Source organism: Sminthopsis crassicaudata, chromosome 2, assembly GCF_048593235.1.
Source record: "Sminthopsis crassicaudata isolate SCR6 chromosome 2, ASM4859323v1, whole genome shotgun sequence".
Taxonomy (NCBI): domain Eukaryota; kingdom Metazoa; phylum Chordata; class Mammalia; order Dasyuromorphia; family Dasyuridae; genus Sminthopsis; species Sminthopsis crassicaudata.
The window spans coordinates 334,485,680-334,502,670 of record NC_133618.1 but is presented as its reverse complement, the minus strand read 5'-3'; the positions used below and the strand labels follow the sequence as shown (position 1 = coordinate 334,502,670).

Sequence of the window (16,991 nt, the reverse complement as noted above, 5' to 3'; positions counted from 1 at the left end):
AAAATTTTCTGTGAGAAAAATGTCTACCAAAACGAACCGGCTACTGTCTTCGAGAATTGCCTGGTGGGGCAGCTAGGTGGCGCAGTGGATAGAGCACCAGCCCTAAATTCAGGAGGACCCCAGTTCAAATCTGGTCTCAGACACTTAACACTTCCTAGCTGTGTGACCCTGGGCAAGTCACTTAACCCCAGCCTCAGGAAAAAAAAAAAAAAAAGAATTGCCTGGGGAAACAACCAACTTTGGCTCACATCGTCCCTTTGTGCCAGAGGCAGCACTTTGAACACAGACTTTCCAACTTTCCAATGCCTTAGAACCTTTCTAAAAACATTTCACTGACATTTAATCATCTTTCAAAAAAGTAAATACCAAAAGGGCATTTACGTCAAAAGCATAAGGAATTTGTCCAATGTCAAGGTGGATCAAGGGCATAGGACTTCTAACAAATTACTGCTTAGATTTCACTTTATAATCCCTGTAAAAGACCCAGTGAAAACATTACAAACTGTTCATGACCAAAAAAAACCTTATTCAATAAATTTCTCATAGCCACCAAGATTGAAATATTTTTGTGGACTCAAATTTCATACAATTTGCCAGGTAAAATGTAAACTGATTTGGCCAAGTACTATTGATCTCACTGTATGCATATCTTCCAAAAAATAATTTTAAGCAGCTCATTTTTTTTTTTTTTTTGGTACTCTACTTATCTATTCCACATATAACATCTTTTGTATTCCTTATTAGTGTTTTGTGGTTGATTATTCCTGCCTTAACCGTTATAAGTCTAAAAATATTGACATATTCCTTTGCTTTCAGTTTTTTCTGGTGTGGCCAAGGGCCTGTTGAGTTCATTGTGATTGGGCAGCCTGGCTACTTCAAAACTAGTGTAATCCAGACATACAGAGAATGTAAATTAGGGTCATCACGTTTATATTTAAAAGCAAAAGTTAAACTATTTAGAACAAAAAAATTTATGAAAAACCTATTCTGCTAGCAAATAATAGAATTATGCTTCAAAAGTTATTAGCTTTTTTATTATATAGTATATATTTATTTATTTTAATCAATTACATTAATGACAATTTCACATATTATAGTATAATATATAGAATAATAAAGCCACTCCTTCTCTATCATTTTTCCTAATTCTGCTTCCTATCTAAACAGTCCTCAGCTCTCTTCATCTCTTCATTTAGCTCAAGAGCTACTTTCCCACCCTTACTAGCACAGATACATCTTAACCCTGGGAGCACTGTTACATCCCCCTCCTCTCCCCAGAGAAGTTCTGAGGGTTAAAGTACGTTTTTTCTAATATCTTAGCTCTCAGTGACCTTTCAGTGTTATTACCATGATTATCAGTTAATATCTATTAACTAGCCAGACTTAATTAGCTGCTGAGAACCAATATCTAGCAGCATAGTTGATGGATTTGGTACAAAACATCTTCCCTAACCTCAAGCCCTATCAGTCTGTAACATAGTTGCCCAACTGCATACAGAATCCAAAGGAAAGTGGACACAAGATTAGAGCACATTGTTAAAGTATCACAAGTCCCTTTGTGTAGTACTCATGAAGTTCATCTTATGTAGAATATAGCTTTTGTTGGGCTTCTCAAATCTGCCATTCCCTTTTGTATCCATTCTGTTCTTGGCTTCATATACAGAGGATGCCACCAGTGGCTGATATATTCCAATGAAAGACTCAAACTTCTTAAGGAAGATGAGCAATCCACAATCTTTTCCCACCCTTCAAAGCTCAAAAGATCCTATTGATGAGATCCCAAGTAACTAGGTAGAATTGGCAGAGAAAGTCTAAAGGACAGATGAGATTTTAATATCCCCAGAGGCAAGTGCTAATAGAGATCAACTCAATTTTACAATCCCTGGGTGTATATATAAGGACAAAAAATGAAATAGTCTCTACCTTAAGTAGCTTATATTCTCTGGGAGGAAAATATGTACACATAAAAGTACATACAAAGTAAGGAAGTTATTTTTTTACCAACCTTCTGATTTTACCAGTGTAGAGACCTCCATTTGCCAAACTTCTATAGACCAAATTGACAAAAGCCTTACAGAATTGTTTGTGGCACTGGGACTTAAGTGATTGCTTAGGGTTATATGACCAGTATGTCAGAAGTCAGGTTTGAACCATGATCAGAGGTCTGGATCCAGAGATAAAAATGTACATGTACAAAACATATAAATTAGGTAACTATAGGCCAAATGCGTACAAATATTTGGCACTAGCAGCTAGAGAGGATAAGGAAAGGCCTCCTGCTGGATGATGTGTTTGAGCTCACTTTTGAAAGAAGTTGGAGATTCTCAAACCTGGAAATGAGAAGGGAAGGTATTCCAGACTTGGAGTTGGGAGAAGTAATGTTATATATTAGAATTAGCAAAAATTTGTTTTCATCTTAATATTTTTATAGAACCTTGTGGTTTTCCTGGTTATACTTCATATAAGTTAGGAAGCTGGAGAGAATTATAGAAATGAAGTCTGATAGGGAGCCAGCTAGGGGGTGTAGTGGATAAATCTCTGGCCTTGGAGTCAGGAAGAAAACACTTCAAATCTGGCCTCAGATAATTCTACTGTCTGTGTGATCCCTGAAAAATCACTTAACCACAGTTTCTTTATCTATAAAAAAGAGATAACAATAGAATCTACTTCCTAAGGTTGTTGGGAAAATCAAATGAAATATTTGTAAGGTGCCTGGCTCATAGTAGGCAAATATAAATATTAAGTATTATTATTATTGACCATCAAGTCTATTTTCTTTAAAATATGCTAGTATTTATTTCCATAATGACCAAAAATAGCCCCATTTTTTCCTCCTCAGTTTTCAATCAGTTAATTCTTTTCATACTTTGTGGTTGTATTGGTCTCTGGCATTTATTCTTCAACTTTACAACAGCAGCAACCAAAAGGCATTCATGCATCTTTTGTCCTTTTGCCAAATGGTTCTCCAGTCTCCAGTCATCCAAAGTTTAGGAGAATCTTTTGATTTTTGTTGTTCTGCTTCCCTGCTTGTTTGAAATGTTTCCCAGAGACAAAGGAGCCTGAAGGCTTTTAGTCTGAGTGGCTGGTTAGCTTAGACTAGGGCCAGGATCTGCCTCAAAATGTCAAATTCCCTTGCTTAAATATAATCCTAAAGACCTAGCAATGATTTTTTAAAAAGGAAAAAGTGATAAGACAATATGTTCATCTTGATATCAGGTTCAAAAATAGTAATTCAAAGCTACCTCCACTACTGTAAAAATCTTTCTAAACTTCTATAATGTAGTTGTTGAGTCATTTCAGTTGTGTCCAACCTTCTGTGACTCCATTTCGAGTTTTCTTGGCAAAGATACTGGAATGGTTTGCTATTTCCTTTTCCAGGTCATTTTAAAGATGAGGAAGCTGAGACAAACAGGGACAAGTGATTTGCCTAAGGTAATATAGCTAGTGTCAGAGGCTGTATTTCAATATAAGTCTTCCTTGACTCCAGACCTGGTGCTCTATATTTGCTGAGCCACTTAGCTACTCCAAACTTATGACTTTAAACTTTATGACTTTATTGTACATTTATCATATTTTTTGTATTATATTTTTTATATAGTGTATGATATGTCTTCTCTGCTAAATTTTCTTAGTTCCTAATGGGGACAGATGTTGTATAAAAAACACTCCATAAAGACTTTAAGGTTTCACAACTAGTAATAGCGTGTAGCATTCATATTAGGGCTTTAAAATTCTCAAAGTGCTCTGCAAATCATTTGATCCATATAACAACCCTGTGACTTGGGTAGCAAGCTCAGAAATATTATATGATTTGCTTGTCTTTACCCAATGTATGTCAGAGTAAGATTCAAATTTGGAACCCTCCTGATTCCAATTGCAGAGCTTTTTTTTTTTTTTTTTTTTTTTACTAAGTTCTGCTGCTCTTGATTTCTCTCAATGCTAAAAAGAAACTGGAAGAATATAATAATTTAAACTTGAAAGAGTGAATTTTTGATTATTTAGTACTTTGACGAATCTGCAATTTCATCAATGTTTTATTTCTTTTCCCAGGACAGATTGTAATCTACTGGTATTTTCATATCCTGTGTACTAACACACTCCCCAAATTGTTCATAGAGGCTCTACCCAACATAGTAAGAGTTTTCTAACACTCCATGGATGCAACATTACCAAAGCCATGATCAAGATCTCACTTTTAATACTTTCCTTCCATATTCAAATAAAATGAAACTTTTAATAATAAGTGGGTGTCTTTTAGAGCATTTGGATATTTTATCTTTTAATGCTATGATGTTGAACCAAGTATTCATTGTATATAAACTTGTGGTCAAGAAGTGGAAACAACAATGCAATCCTAATCAGAACTAAGGAAGGTAATACAATCTGCTCCAGACAGACTTTTTCAGATCATAAAGAGGGTGGAGGAATGGTATCTCTGAGGAACACAAAGGATAATCAATTTGATCAAGCAAGGGTGAATTACTCTAGATACCACTCCAATAGCAACAGCATAACAATCATTTATTCCACTTGTATAGCTTTTAATCAGTTTGCATTTCAAGTCACATTGACCAACTGATAGCCTGCATATTCTTTGAATACTTTAGGAAAAGATTATTATTGTACCCAACTCAGTCTTTGACCGAGGTTTTAAAGCCCTGACTCCCTCTAATATCTCTGACACCATACTTTTCACCAAGGAAATTGTGCCCAGATATGACCCACTTGCTTACTTGGACTCTACTGAAGGATCTTATCTTATCTTCTTCTCATCTGATTGTATTGTAGAAATGGCCTAGTGTTTTCCCAAGCAGGAGAATGATTATTGTTGAATAGATAAAATTGTGAATGATGGTTGTAAATATATGGAATTTATGAATAAATGAAAATGTGAAGCTAATACATAAAAAAATAATAATTATCTAGCTCTAAGCTATTATTAGTGAAATTTTGTTGTTTGAGGAAGAGTTTCTGGGAACTTTAGCTTGTTGCTATTTTAAGTCTTAAATACAGATATGTGTCTGACCCTTCATAAAGCTGCTTATTCATCATTTAAGTGAAATGTCATATGACCTTGCAGTTTATGGATTGCTACAGATAGATATCTATCTCTGGGAAAGTTGAGAGAATAACCTTGAAAAGGTGAAGATAGGATTCCCTTGACCTCCCTAAGTAAGCAAATAAGACATCTTCCCATCTAGTTAATTCTGAGATTAGCTATGATATCCTGTCATATAATTGTCTGTCTATGACTCATATATGAAATCAAACAAAAGTAATGGTACCATGTCCGTGCATTTTTCCTCAGAGAAAATTCCATTGATAAAGGCAAGTATAAAAGAAGATGAACTCTGTTGGTAAATATTGACTAAGTTTTATATGCTAGTATAGTATAGTATAGTTTTTTCTACAAACAGAATTTCTAAGTTTATTATAAAATGTTTTATTGATTTTCTTTACATGATAAGATAATTGATAATATGTGGAAAGGTGAAGAACTTACAGATTAAGCACATATTGATCAGAGACCGTTAGCTAAAGTAAATCAAGCTTATAGGCCTTGGTTTCAGCTTCTCCAGAGTCATGTGATTTTAGATAAGACCTGGACTAAATTCCATTGTCCAAAGAATGGATTAAAAATATATATGAGGCCGAAAAAGCTGTATATCACCTTGTCTACTACATTCCATTGACCAGGTAGGGAAATACAGACTTATATGACCAATCACTACATATAGAGGGCGGGATTTTGGAGGTTCTTTGTCTGAAATGTATAAAAGCTGTGAACATTTTCAAGGGAGTGGCTCTCTCTTGCTGTGAATTTGGCTCACAAACCAGGATGGGGTCTGCTTCTTGAGATTCTAATAAATAATTCTGCTTTCTATGAGTGATCTCTGTAGTAATTTGGGTAGGATTTTTTGTCCCAAGCAATAAGATTACAAGATAGGATGATTATTACTAATTTGTAACATGATGATTGTGATGAATTCAGAGATACACAGAAAAACTAATATGAATTGATACCGACTGGAACAGAACAAGAAAAGCAGTAAGATCTATTTTGTTACAGATTTTTAACAGGGAAGGGAATCTCTGCAAGTGACCTGAACTGGAGAAGCAGATCCACTAGAAGCTGCTCTGATGCCCCATTTATTCCAGTATTCCTAAAAAGAGAGAGCTCTAAAGAACTACAGGACTGCACCAAAGAGCGGACAATTGTATGAGACGGGATGAGTAAACAGTCTATTTTCATAAAAATCATACTCTTGAGGAAGCAATAAACTGGGAAAACACCCAATTAAGCTCTGATAAAGGCCTCATTTCCAAAATATATAGAGAATTGAATCAAATTAAAAGAAATCAAGCCATTCTCCAACTGATAAATGGTCAAAGGATATGAACAGAATTTTCAGATGATGAAATTGAAACTATTTCTACCTATATGAAAAAGTATTCCAAATCATTATTGATCAGAGAAATGCAAATTAAGACAGCTCTGAAATACCACTACACACCTCTCAGATTGGCTAAAATGATAGAAAAAGATAGTGACAAATGTTGGAGGGGATGTGGGGAAACTGGGATACTGATACATTGTTGGTGGAGTTGTGAACAGATCCCACCATTCTGGAGAACAATCTGGAATTTTGTCCAAAAAGTTATCAAACTGTGCATACCCTTTGACCCAGCAGCGCTACTACTGGGCTTATATCCCAAAGAAATACTAAAGAGCGGAAAGAGACATATATGTGCCAAAATGTTTGTGGCAGCTCTTTTTGTAGTAGCTAGAAACTGGAAGATGAATGGATGTCCATCAGTTGGAGAATGGTTGGGTAAATTATGGTATATGAAGGTTATGGAATATTATTGCTCTGTAAGAAATGACCAGCAGGAGGAATACAGAGAGGCCTGGAGAGACTTAAATCAACTGATGCTGAGTGAAATGAGCAGAACCAGAAGATCACTGTATACTTCAACAACAATACTGTATGAGGATGTATTCTGATGGAAGTGGAAATCTTCAACATAAAGAAGATCCAACTCACTTCCAGTTGATCAATGATGGACAGAGGTAGCTACACCCAGAGAAGAAACACTGGGAAGTGAATGTAAATTGTTAGCACTAATATCTGTCTGCCCAGGTTGCATGTACCTTCGGAATCTAATGTTTATTGTGCAACAAGAAAATGATATTCACACACATGTATTGTATCTAGACTATATTGTAACACATGTAAAATGTATGGGATTGCCTGTCATCGGGGGGAGGGAATAGAGGGAGGGGGGGATAATTTGGAAAAATGAATACAAGGGATAATATTATAAAAAATATATATATAATAAAAAATTATTAAAAAAAAAAAAAAAAAAAAGAATGTAAGACCCTCAGCCAATAAGGATGATGATCAGAGGTAGGAGGGGTGTTTGTGTTAGGGATTATTTAAAGTGTAAAACCTGTCCCAGAAGGTGCTTCCTCTTTTTGATTGCCTGCTGGGTGGATGGGATGCTCAATTCTTGGGAGAATATACAATAAACTTTTGCTTTGCTCTTAAAGATCTCTCCAGCTTTTTATTAAATGATAACCACTCACCAATTTGATCCAAACAGTTTTGGGGGCTAATCCAGATCACATGACTTGGTGAGTAGGTGAACTCTTGGGTGGTAGAGGTGCCCTGCCCTGATTTAGCAGCCTGCCAGCATCCAGGGTCTTCTCCTTGCTCCCCAAGGCAAAGTGGGCCTGAAGTGGAGAAACTCAGGGCAAAACAAAAGGGAGAAACTCCGTGGTAAAAATTCTGACCAGCTTATTGTGAGGACAGATCAGTCAAGCAATTTGCTGTGCAGCAACCCAGAGGTAAGCCCCCTATGAGCCCCTTGAGTCAAGTTACAGATTCTGGAAGGATGCTCTGATTGGGATAAGACAGGCCTTCTTTGGTGACTATGATGAGAGTTAGGGAAGGGGAACCCCTTCTGGATCGGCGCAAGGATAGTCCCATGATGGCACAGAGTCCCCTGTAAATTCACTTACAGGCCCGAAAACCTAAATTGATAAAAAAGTTTATTGTAGGGGTTTAGAAGGGCAAAGGTAGAAAGACGCCAAGACCAGAGGTGGTCTCTGGGTGGACAGGAACCCTTCCATGGCCAGAAGGATACCATGTTTGGGGGGAAGGGCTCCTGCAAAGAGAGAACTCCAGTTTGGCTCTTTTATACATAAAGAGGCTTGTGGGAGGTGTCCCAAGTTGGCTCAGGTCCGGTGGGGGTCCAATGACCAGGATTTGTAAATCAAAGGTCAGCCATGGTGGGGGGGGTTCTTAAAGGGACCTCAACCCCCATAAACTGAGGTCAACTGGGGACAATTGAGGTGTTTGAGCGTCTTGGAATTTAGATTTCATCCAAATTCAATGGATGTGGCCCAGTCCCAGCCATCTCTAGTGGAGAGAAAAGAGAAAAAAAAAAAAAAAAAAAGATCAGAATACATGTAGATAGTCCCTTGGGAAATAAATTAAGTAATTGGAACAAACTGCCAAAATATAAAAGAAAAAAGAAAAAAAAAAGATGATAAGGTATTGTTGTTTTGTCTGAGGTAACAAGATATTAGTGGAGGCACCATTTGGCCTAAGTATGGCTCCCTTGAAGGCTGGGTGTGCCAAAAACTAAATTTGTATGTTAATAGTAAAGAATCTATTAATCCAGAAGAGGCTGTATAGGCTGGACTGGCTTTCTGGGGCCTCAATAATGTTGAGTAAGAATCAAAGTGAAAAGGGCTTAAAGGAGGAGACTTTAAAGACACAACAAAGGGACCCATTGTTATCTCTCCCTCCTCTATACTTAGCCCCACCTTAGGAAGCCATGGCCTCCAGATCTGAAATTAACTCCACCCAGGCCCCTCCAAGGGCCATTTGCTTTACTAAGGAAGGAATTAGAGCAAATTCCAAGGGATATCCAAAATTACCCTCTTTCAGAGCCCCAAACCCCAAGCCCTAAATTGGATTCCTTAAGAGAAGTTCCCTTGGCTCAGGGAGATATAGGATATGTGAATGCTCCCCTGAGCACCACAGAAGTCAGGACTTTTTTTTTTTTTTTTTTAATAGTTTTTATTTACCAGATATATGCATGGGTAATTTTACAACATTGACAATTGCCAAACCTTTTGTTCTAATTTTTCCCCTCCTTCCCCCCCCAGATGGCAGGTTGACCAATACATGTTAAATATGTTAAAGTATAAATTAAACACACTGTATGTATACATGTCCAAATAGTTGTTTTGCTGTACAAAAAGAATCTGACTTTGAAATAGTGTACAATTAGCCTGTGAAGGAAATCCAAAATGCAGGGCAGACAAAATTAGAGGGATTGGAAATTCAATGTAGTGGTTCATAGTCATCTCCTAGAGTTCTTTCGCTGGGTGTAGCTGGTTCAGTTCATTACTGCTCTATTGGAACTGATTTGGTTCATCTCATTGTTGAAAATGGCCACATCCATTAGAATTGATCATCATATAGTACTGTTGTTGAGGTATATAATGATCTCCTGGTCCTGCTCATTTCACTCAGCATCAGATCTCTCCAGGCCTTTCTGAAATCATCCTGTTGGTCATTTCTTACAGAACAATAATATTCCATAATATTCATATACCACAATTTATTCAGCCAATCTCCAACTGATGGGCATCCACGTAGTTTCCAGTTTCTGGCCACCACAAAGAGGGCTGGCACAAACGTTCTTGCACATACAGGTCCCTTTCCCTTCTTTAAGATCTCTTATATCTTTAAGATATAAGCCCAGTAGTAACACTACTGGGTCAAAGGGTATGCACAGTTTGATAACTTTTTGAGCATAGTTCCAAATTGCTCTCCAGAATGGCTGGATGTATTCACAACTCTACCAATTGTCACTATCAGTGTCCCTTGTTTTCCCACATCCCCTCCAACATTCTGCATTATCTTTCCCTGTCATTCTAGCCAATCAGAAGTCAGGACTTTTAAGAAGGAAATGAGGCCCTTAATAGAAGATCCCATCGGGCTAGCAGAACAATTTGATCAATTCCTGGGTCCTAATCTTTTTACTTGGGGAGAATTTATTTTGAATTCTCTCTTCTCAACAAGAGGAGAGGGGATTAATTTAGAGGAGCAGCTATGAAAGAGTAGAACAGGAGACACCCTCCAGCAGCAGTAGTCCTCCCAGATGACCAGAAATACCCTTTAGTAGATCTGAATTGGGATCACAATAACTCCATATATCAGGGAAGTATGAGGGATCTTAGAGAACTGATAATTACGGGAATTCAAAATGCAGTGCCAAATGCACAGAACTGTAATGCCAGAGAAACTGAGGCAAGATAGAGATTAGAGAGTATTTAATATTTTATTTAAAAGGAAGAGACTTACTGGGACCAAATGGGTCCATGGTTTGATCCCAGGGCTGAATGAGGCTATCCTCTCCAGGAATCCAGCAAACAGTGTGAGTTCTCAATGACATATATACACATGGCACAGACACAGGGAGTAGACTGAGGCAGGGGAAGAGTCAGGGTTCTGAGAGCAGAACAGGACTCTGACAGGGTTGGGTGAGCCACTAGAAATGGATATGACATAATAGGGGGAGGCACCCTGGAGATGGGGAGAGGCATCTTGATAAGATGGTATTTGATATTCTAAAATATAAGATTGTTTATCCTCATCAAATATTCTAATGATTAAGAGGGAGGAGTGGTTTGCAGGATTGAATAAAACAATTAGAAACTGAGGTAGGACAATTTAGGAAGACTGAGTCAGGATGATGAGGTTTAGGTTTTGGGGTTCCCTTTAGTAGGGAACCAAATTGATAAGGTCTAGATTTAAGGAACCAAAATGAGATTAGGGTTTCTGGTGGTCAGGGAGTTAAATGATAAGCTCTAGTGGCAGGTTCAGATTTCAGGGAACCAAATGTAGAGGTTTGGCTCCCCTGCACCCCCTTGGGATTTGGCACAAGGGTAGAGAATTTTGGGGAACTCCCTTCTGGCGGCACAGAAATTCTCTGTGAAGGAATTTATAGACCTGAAAACCTACATTGATAAAAGAGGTTTATTATAGGGATTGGGAAGTAAGGCTAGAAATCCTGACAGAGAGGCATAAATTCTCATTAGGGAAATAGGTGAGGATAAAGAGAGGATAACACTGGAAAAGAATATTATTCCAGCAGGCAAAGGCTCTTTGGCATAGCATGGCATCTTTGGAGCCTCTCAAAGAGAGGATTTTAGTTTGGGTCTTTTATAATAGGAGCTTTGGCTACAAGCTGAAGGGAACTCATGGGTAGAGTCCCAAGTTGGCTCATCTACTGGCTGGGTTTCAGCTTGACCTGGAATTCAATGAGTTTCTTCAATTCAGTAGAATTGCTTTTACTAGATAACAGAATGAAACTGTCTTGTTTGCTTTCCCTCCAGCAGGGTCCCTCACTGAAGCAAAGTTGAAAGAGATTTTCTCCTTCAAGGATTTTTAGAGTTTCAGGGTCCCTTCTTCAAGGACAATTAGGGAAACTGAGTCAGGACAATAAAAGAGAACTGTGGCATAACAAAACATAAAAAAGGCCTTTGGCACCTCAAAGGGGAAGGATGAGTCATCAGCTGAATATCTGAGTAGACTACAGTTAGCATGAGGAGGTACTCTGGATTTGATCCTAATGACCCAATAGTAGACTATACCCTGAAATTGCACGTTATGACCAATGCATTGCCAGATAGCAGTAGAAAGCCTTTGAGATGTTGGGGATGTCAAAAAGTAGGGCATATACAAAAAGACTGCCCCCAGCAGAGGATAGAATAGCAGATATGTTCCCTTGTTAAGCTTGATGAAGATTAGAGGAGTCAGAGGTTCTTGTAAGGCTCCCACCTGGAACCCTTGGTAAATTTAAGGTGGACCCCACCAGGAGATTCTTGTGCTCTTAGACACCAGAGCATTGAGATCTTCAGTGACCTGTTTGCCTGAGGGGGTTAAATTATCTAAGGAGACCCCGGTGATTTCTGGGATTAAAGGAGAAAATTTTCTTACATATGGGAAAAAGGGAAACATTGGTCAGATTTCTGCTCATCTCAGAAGCAGGAGTAAACTTTCTGGGGAGAGATTTAATTACTAAACTAGAAATTGTGTTGATTCCACATGGACCCAACATATACCCCAATAGAATGGCACTAATGAAGAAGAGCAGACTAGGATAAACTCTGAGGTTTGGACAGGACCTGACAATTCAGGCAGAGCAGACATCGTCCAGATAAAAATCACATTGAAAGATCCTAGGAAGGTGGTAAGAGTCAAACAATACCCAATTTCACTAGAAGGAAGGAGAGGTTTGCAGCCTGTGATACAAGGCATGTTGAGAAATGGACTAATAGAACCCTGCATATCACCCTTCAACACACCCATACTTCCATTCAAGGAGGATGGGAATTGGGGAAATACAGGTTCGTTTAGGATCTAAAGGAGATTAACAAAATTGTGTTAGCTTCCCACTCTCTGGTTCCAGACCCAAACACCATTCTGGGTTGGATTCCTAATTCTGCAGAATGGTTCAATGTATTGGATCTGAAGGATGCATTCTGAAGCTGCCCTTTAGAGGAGAGTAGTAGAACTTATTTGCTTCTAATGGGAAGATCCAGAGACTGGAAGGAAGCAGCAAATGAAGTGGTGCCTTTTGCCTCAAGGCTATACTGAGTCCCCGAATTTGTTTGGTTGAATCCTTGAAAATTGCATGGGAGATTTCCAACCTGTAATGGAAAATTGGGTGTTAAAGTATGTAGATAATCTACTTAGTAGTGGAGGATACAAGGTAACACACCAATAGTTGTACCATTGATCTATTAAATTTCCTAGGAGTGGGATTTAAGACTATCAAAAGAGAAATTGCAGTTTGTGGAGAGGGAGGTGAAATATTTAGGGCGTTTGATTAGTGAAGGCAATAAGAGATTGGACCCTGCCAGAACTGAGGGAATATACCCAAACCTAAGACAAAGAAAGAGCTACAAATTTCTGGGGTTAGTAGGATATTGTTGGGCATGGATAGATTCTTTTGCTGCTATCACTAAAGTTTTGTATAAGCACCTGCTGGAGGAAAGCCCAAATTGGGATCTGGAGAGTGATCAGAAGTTTAAGGACTTAAGGCGTTTGTTAATTTTACCAACCGTATTGGCTTTCCCCCCCTTGGAAAAACCTTTCCACCTATTTGTCAATGTTGAGAGAGGGGTGGCTCAGGGAGTTCTTGCTCAAATAAGAGGGAGGCAGAGAAGACCTTTAATCTTAATCCTGCCTCCTTTTTGTCCCCTGGAACAGAACCATCCCCCAGAGAGGAACATTGTTGCTTGTAAAGTATCATTTTATTACTTACCCAATATTTCACATTGCCACCAGTCTCTCCTAATTCCCAGGGCATCAGGGTATCTCTGGCTACTGACCTTTGAAGTGTCAACTAATTCTACCCAGCTCGCCTCTTCTGAGGCCTTCAGAGATTTCTGGCTATGATTTCTTGAATCATTAGTTTAATAACCGATAATGCGCTCAAGAACAGCCATATGCAAACTTATTACTTGCTCACATAATGCCCTGATTTGTTAACTCCCTAGTAAACACTTGGTCTGAAGACCCATGTGTTTACTATCAAGCTTCTAACCTCTCTTGGCTATCCATCCTCTCGGCTCAGCTACCCCAGGATAAAGAGAGCGACCTGCTGTTTGCAGTAGGCTTTAAAAGGGTCTGTGAGGTCACACACACACAGCCAATCAATGAAGGAGCTTCTCCTGTTAAGAAGCTATCTTGATATGGCCAGGATCCCACCCATGGGGCAGTCCCTAGCCACAGAAAATTACTTCCAGGCCCTCAAAACTCCTGTTGCACTATGGCAGCCCATTTAAAGAATCCTTACAATTGCTTAGAGTTAATTGATTTTCAAACAAAAGTGAGGATTTAAGAGAATCCCCAGTACTTGGGGGTGTAAATTGGTTTATAAATTGCTCTTCTAGCATGGTAGATGGGAAAAGGAAAAATGGATTTGCTATTGTGGATGGAGATGAAACTTCTACTGTTACCAAGGGCAGTCTATTTGCCCATTGGACAACTCAAACTTGTGAATTGTATGCCTTAAATCAAGAGTTGAAGTTATTGAGGGACCAAGATGGGACTATATACACGAATTTGAAATATGCCTGGGGTGTGGTATATGTATTTGGAAAATCTGGGAAGAAAGAGGGTTTGTAAATAGTAAGGGTAAAGAACTGGTTCTCCATACACCAGAGAGGTACTTGAAAGTATTCTGGCTCCTAGGAATGTAGCACTAATACATGTAAAGGGACATCAGATGGGAAATTGTTTTGAGGCAAGGGGAAACCAATTAGCAGATGAGGAGGCCAAGGGAGCTGAAGACCAGGAAATTACTCCTATAATGGTCTTGATACCGTACTTCCCCCTTATCTGCCCTCTCCCAGTTTTATCCAGAAGGAAAAAGAGAAGGCCTCAATTCTGGGAGCAGCTGAGAACTTGGAAGGACGATGGCTCTTACCTGATGGCAGAGAGGTACTGACCAAAGCAAGTATGAGGCAGATCCTTCAGCAACTTCACCAGGGCAGTCCCTGGCTTGTCCAAAACCTGGGTGATGCTGTGCTGACAAGGCATGCTTCCCCCAGCCTATATACTATGGCCCAACAACTGGTGGACAGCTGCCTCCTTTGTCAAAGGACTAACTAGGTTGCTCAATGTCCCAAAAAGGGGACGAGCTCCAGAAAATCAGACCAGTCCAAAGCATCCAGGTGGACCTCAATAAGCTGCCACCAGGGGGTTGCCTCAAATACTTGCTGTCATAGTGAATCTTCTGACCTCATGAGTGGAGGCATTCCTCTCAGCTTGAGCAACTGACTCGACAATAAGGAAGGTCTTATTAGAACAAATTATTCCCAGACATGGAGTAGTGGAGAGGATAGACTTGGATCAGGGAACACATTTTTTTGCTCAAGTATTGCAGAATCTGATTAGGGCTGTAGAAATCACTTGGGATCTCCATAGCTCTTGGCATCCTCCCTTTTCTGGGAAAGTAGAAAGGATGAACCAAGAAATAAAACGGCAGCTGACTAAATTATCTTTAGAGACCCAACTACCTTGGACTAATTGCCTTCCTCTCGCTCTGGTCAGAATCAGAACCAAGCCATGTAGAGATATTTCACCTTGTGAATTATTGTACGGTCATCTTTTCCAGGCTTATATTGGAAACTGGGACCCTATTTTAGGGACAAAGGATGTATTAAGAAATATATTAAATCATTGATACAACATTTACAAGAACTACAACAAAAGAGTTAATAGCTCAGACTCCTCCTCTAGGTTTCCCTGTTCATAGAATTCAGATTGGAATTGGGTTTTGATCCGTTCCTGGAAAGATGAGAAGCTGACTCTGTGCTGGGACGCACCCAGGAATGAGGCTGGACACACCACACCAGAACAAAAGGACCTGAGGGGCCACCTTTATCGGAGTGGATAGTTGAAGATATGGGACACTTTAAATTACATTTGTGGAGGGCTCCACTGAATGGGAACACAATCTCTGAACCCAGTGCATTGTAATTGTTTATGTATCACTCTTATTATTTTGGGCCTCTTTACCTATTTGGGAGTTGATATCTTTTCCCTTAAGAATTTCACCTTGACCTCACAGTGTACTCACCTACGCCTTAACTGTCCAGGAATCTGTTATATTGGATTAATAAGGTCAATTTTTTTTTTCTTGCTTCCTGAACAGGCAGACAAATCTTTAGGGATTCAGTTTGATGATTTGGGAAGAGGGATGCGGAGTTTAGATATCTCCATTACCTAAACTGGAGATGCAAATGGTTGGGGTGACACCTGGCCCCCAGAAAGAATAGTTAAAGAGTATGGGCCAGTCACCTGGGCTCAAGATGGAAATTGGGGATATAGAATCTAGAATCCCAATATATATGTTGAACAGGATAATTAGACTTCAAGCAGTTGTAGAGATTATCACCAATCAGACAGCTAAGGCACTAGATCTGATTGATAAGTAGAATAGTCCAAAACTCCTTAATCAGAATGATTAGGTTGGAAGGGAAAGTTGAAGGGTCTGTTAGATTGATGGTGTTAAAATGGTGGGAGCCAGTGCCCCAAGAAGACTGACAGGAGCCAGAAGGGGATGAGGAATTAGATAGGGAATGTGAAATTATGTTATAAAAATTTGAAAAGATCTCAGTGTACAAATAAGAGGGACTGAATGAGATGAGGTGAGATCTTTCAAGACAGTTGTGAAAATCAAGTAAAGCTTCATCATTCAGTGTTTGAGTAGGCCTGAAGGTCCTTGAGCATATTGACTCAAGGGCATACCTATGTCCCCTTCCTGCTATCCTCCCATGACATCGTTTTCTCCCTACTTCAATCAACTATGGGCAACTATGTATCTATTGGCCAAGTTCAATTTCTTGGGTAGTTCCCTAGTTTAGAATGTAAGACCCTCAGCCAAGGAGGATGATGATCAGAGGTAGGAGGGGTGTTTGTGTTAGGGATTATTTAAAGTGTAAAACCTGTCCCAGAAGGTGCTTCCTCCTTTTGATTGCCTGCTGGGTGGATGGGATGCCCAATTCTTGAGAGAACATACAATAAAATTTTGCTTTGCTCCTAAAGATCTCTCCAGCTTTTTTATTAAATGGTGACCACTCACCAATTTGAGCCACATACTAGAAACTGGAAATTGAATGGATGTCCATCAATTGCAGAGTGGCTGAGTAAATTGTGGTATATGAATGTTATGGAATATTATTGTTCTGTAAGAAATGACCAACAGGAGGAATACAGAGAGGCTTGGAGAGACTTACATCAACTGATGCTGAGTGAAATGAGCAGAACCAGGAGATCATTATATACTTCAACAACAATACTGTATGAGGATCAATTCTGATGGACGTGGCTCTCTTCAAAAATGAGAGGATCCAAATCAGTTCCAATTGATCAGTAATGAACAGAACCAGATAC

General features: G+C 39.1%; 1 protein-coding gene across 1 annotated transcript in view; it reads right to left on the bottom strand.

Moving 5' to 3' along the window:
* Nucleotides 1-12,659: 12,659 nt before the first annotated feature.
* GARIN2 (golgi associated RAB2 interactor family member 2) overlaps nucleotides 12,660-16,991 on the bottom strand; it is a 61,016-nt gene continuing 56,684 nt past the window's right edge. Inside the window, exon 7 of the mRNA XM_074290426.1 lies at nucleotides 12,660-12,736. Within this exon, the coding sequence (XP_074146527.1) occupies nucleotides 12,675-12,736 (62 nt within the window). The 3' untranslated portion in view covers nucleotides 12,660-12,674. The remainder of the gene's footprint in view (nucleotides 12,737-16,991) is intronic.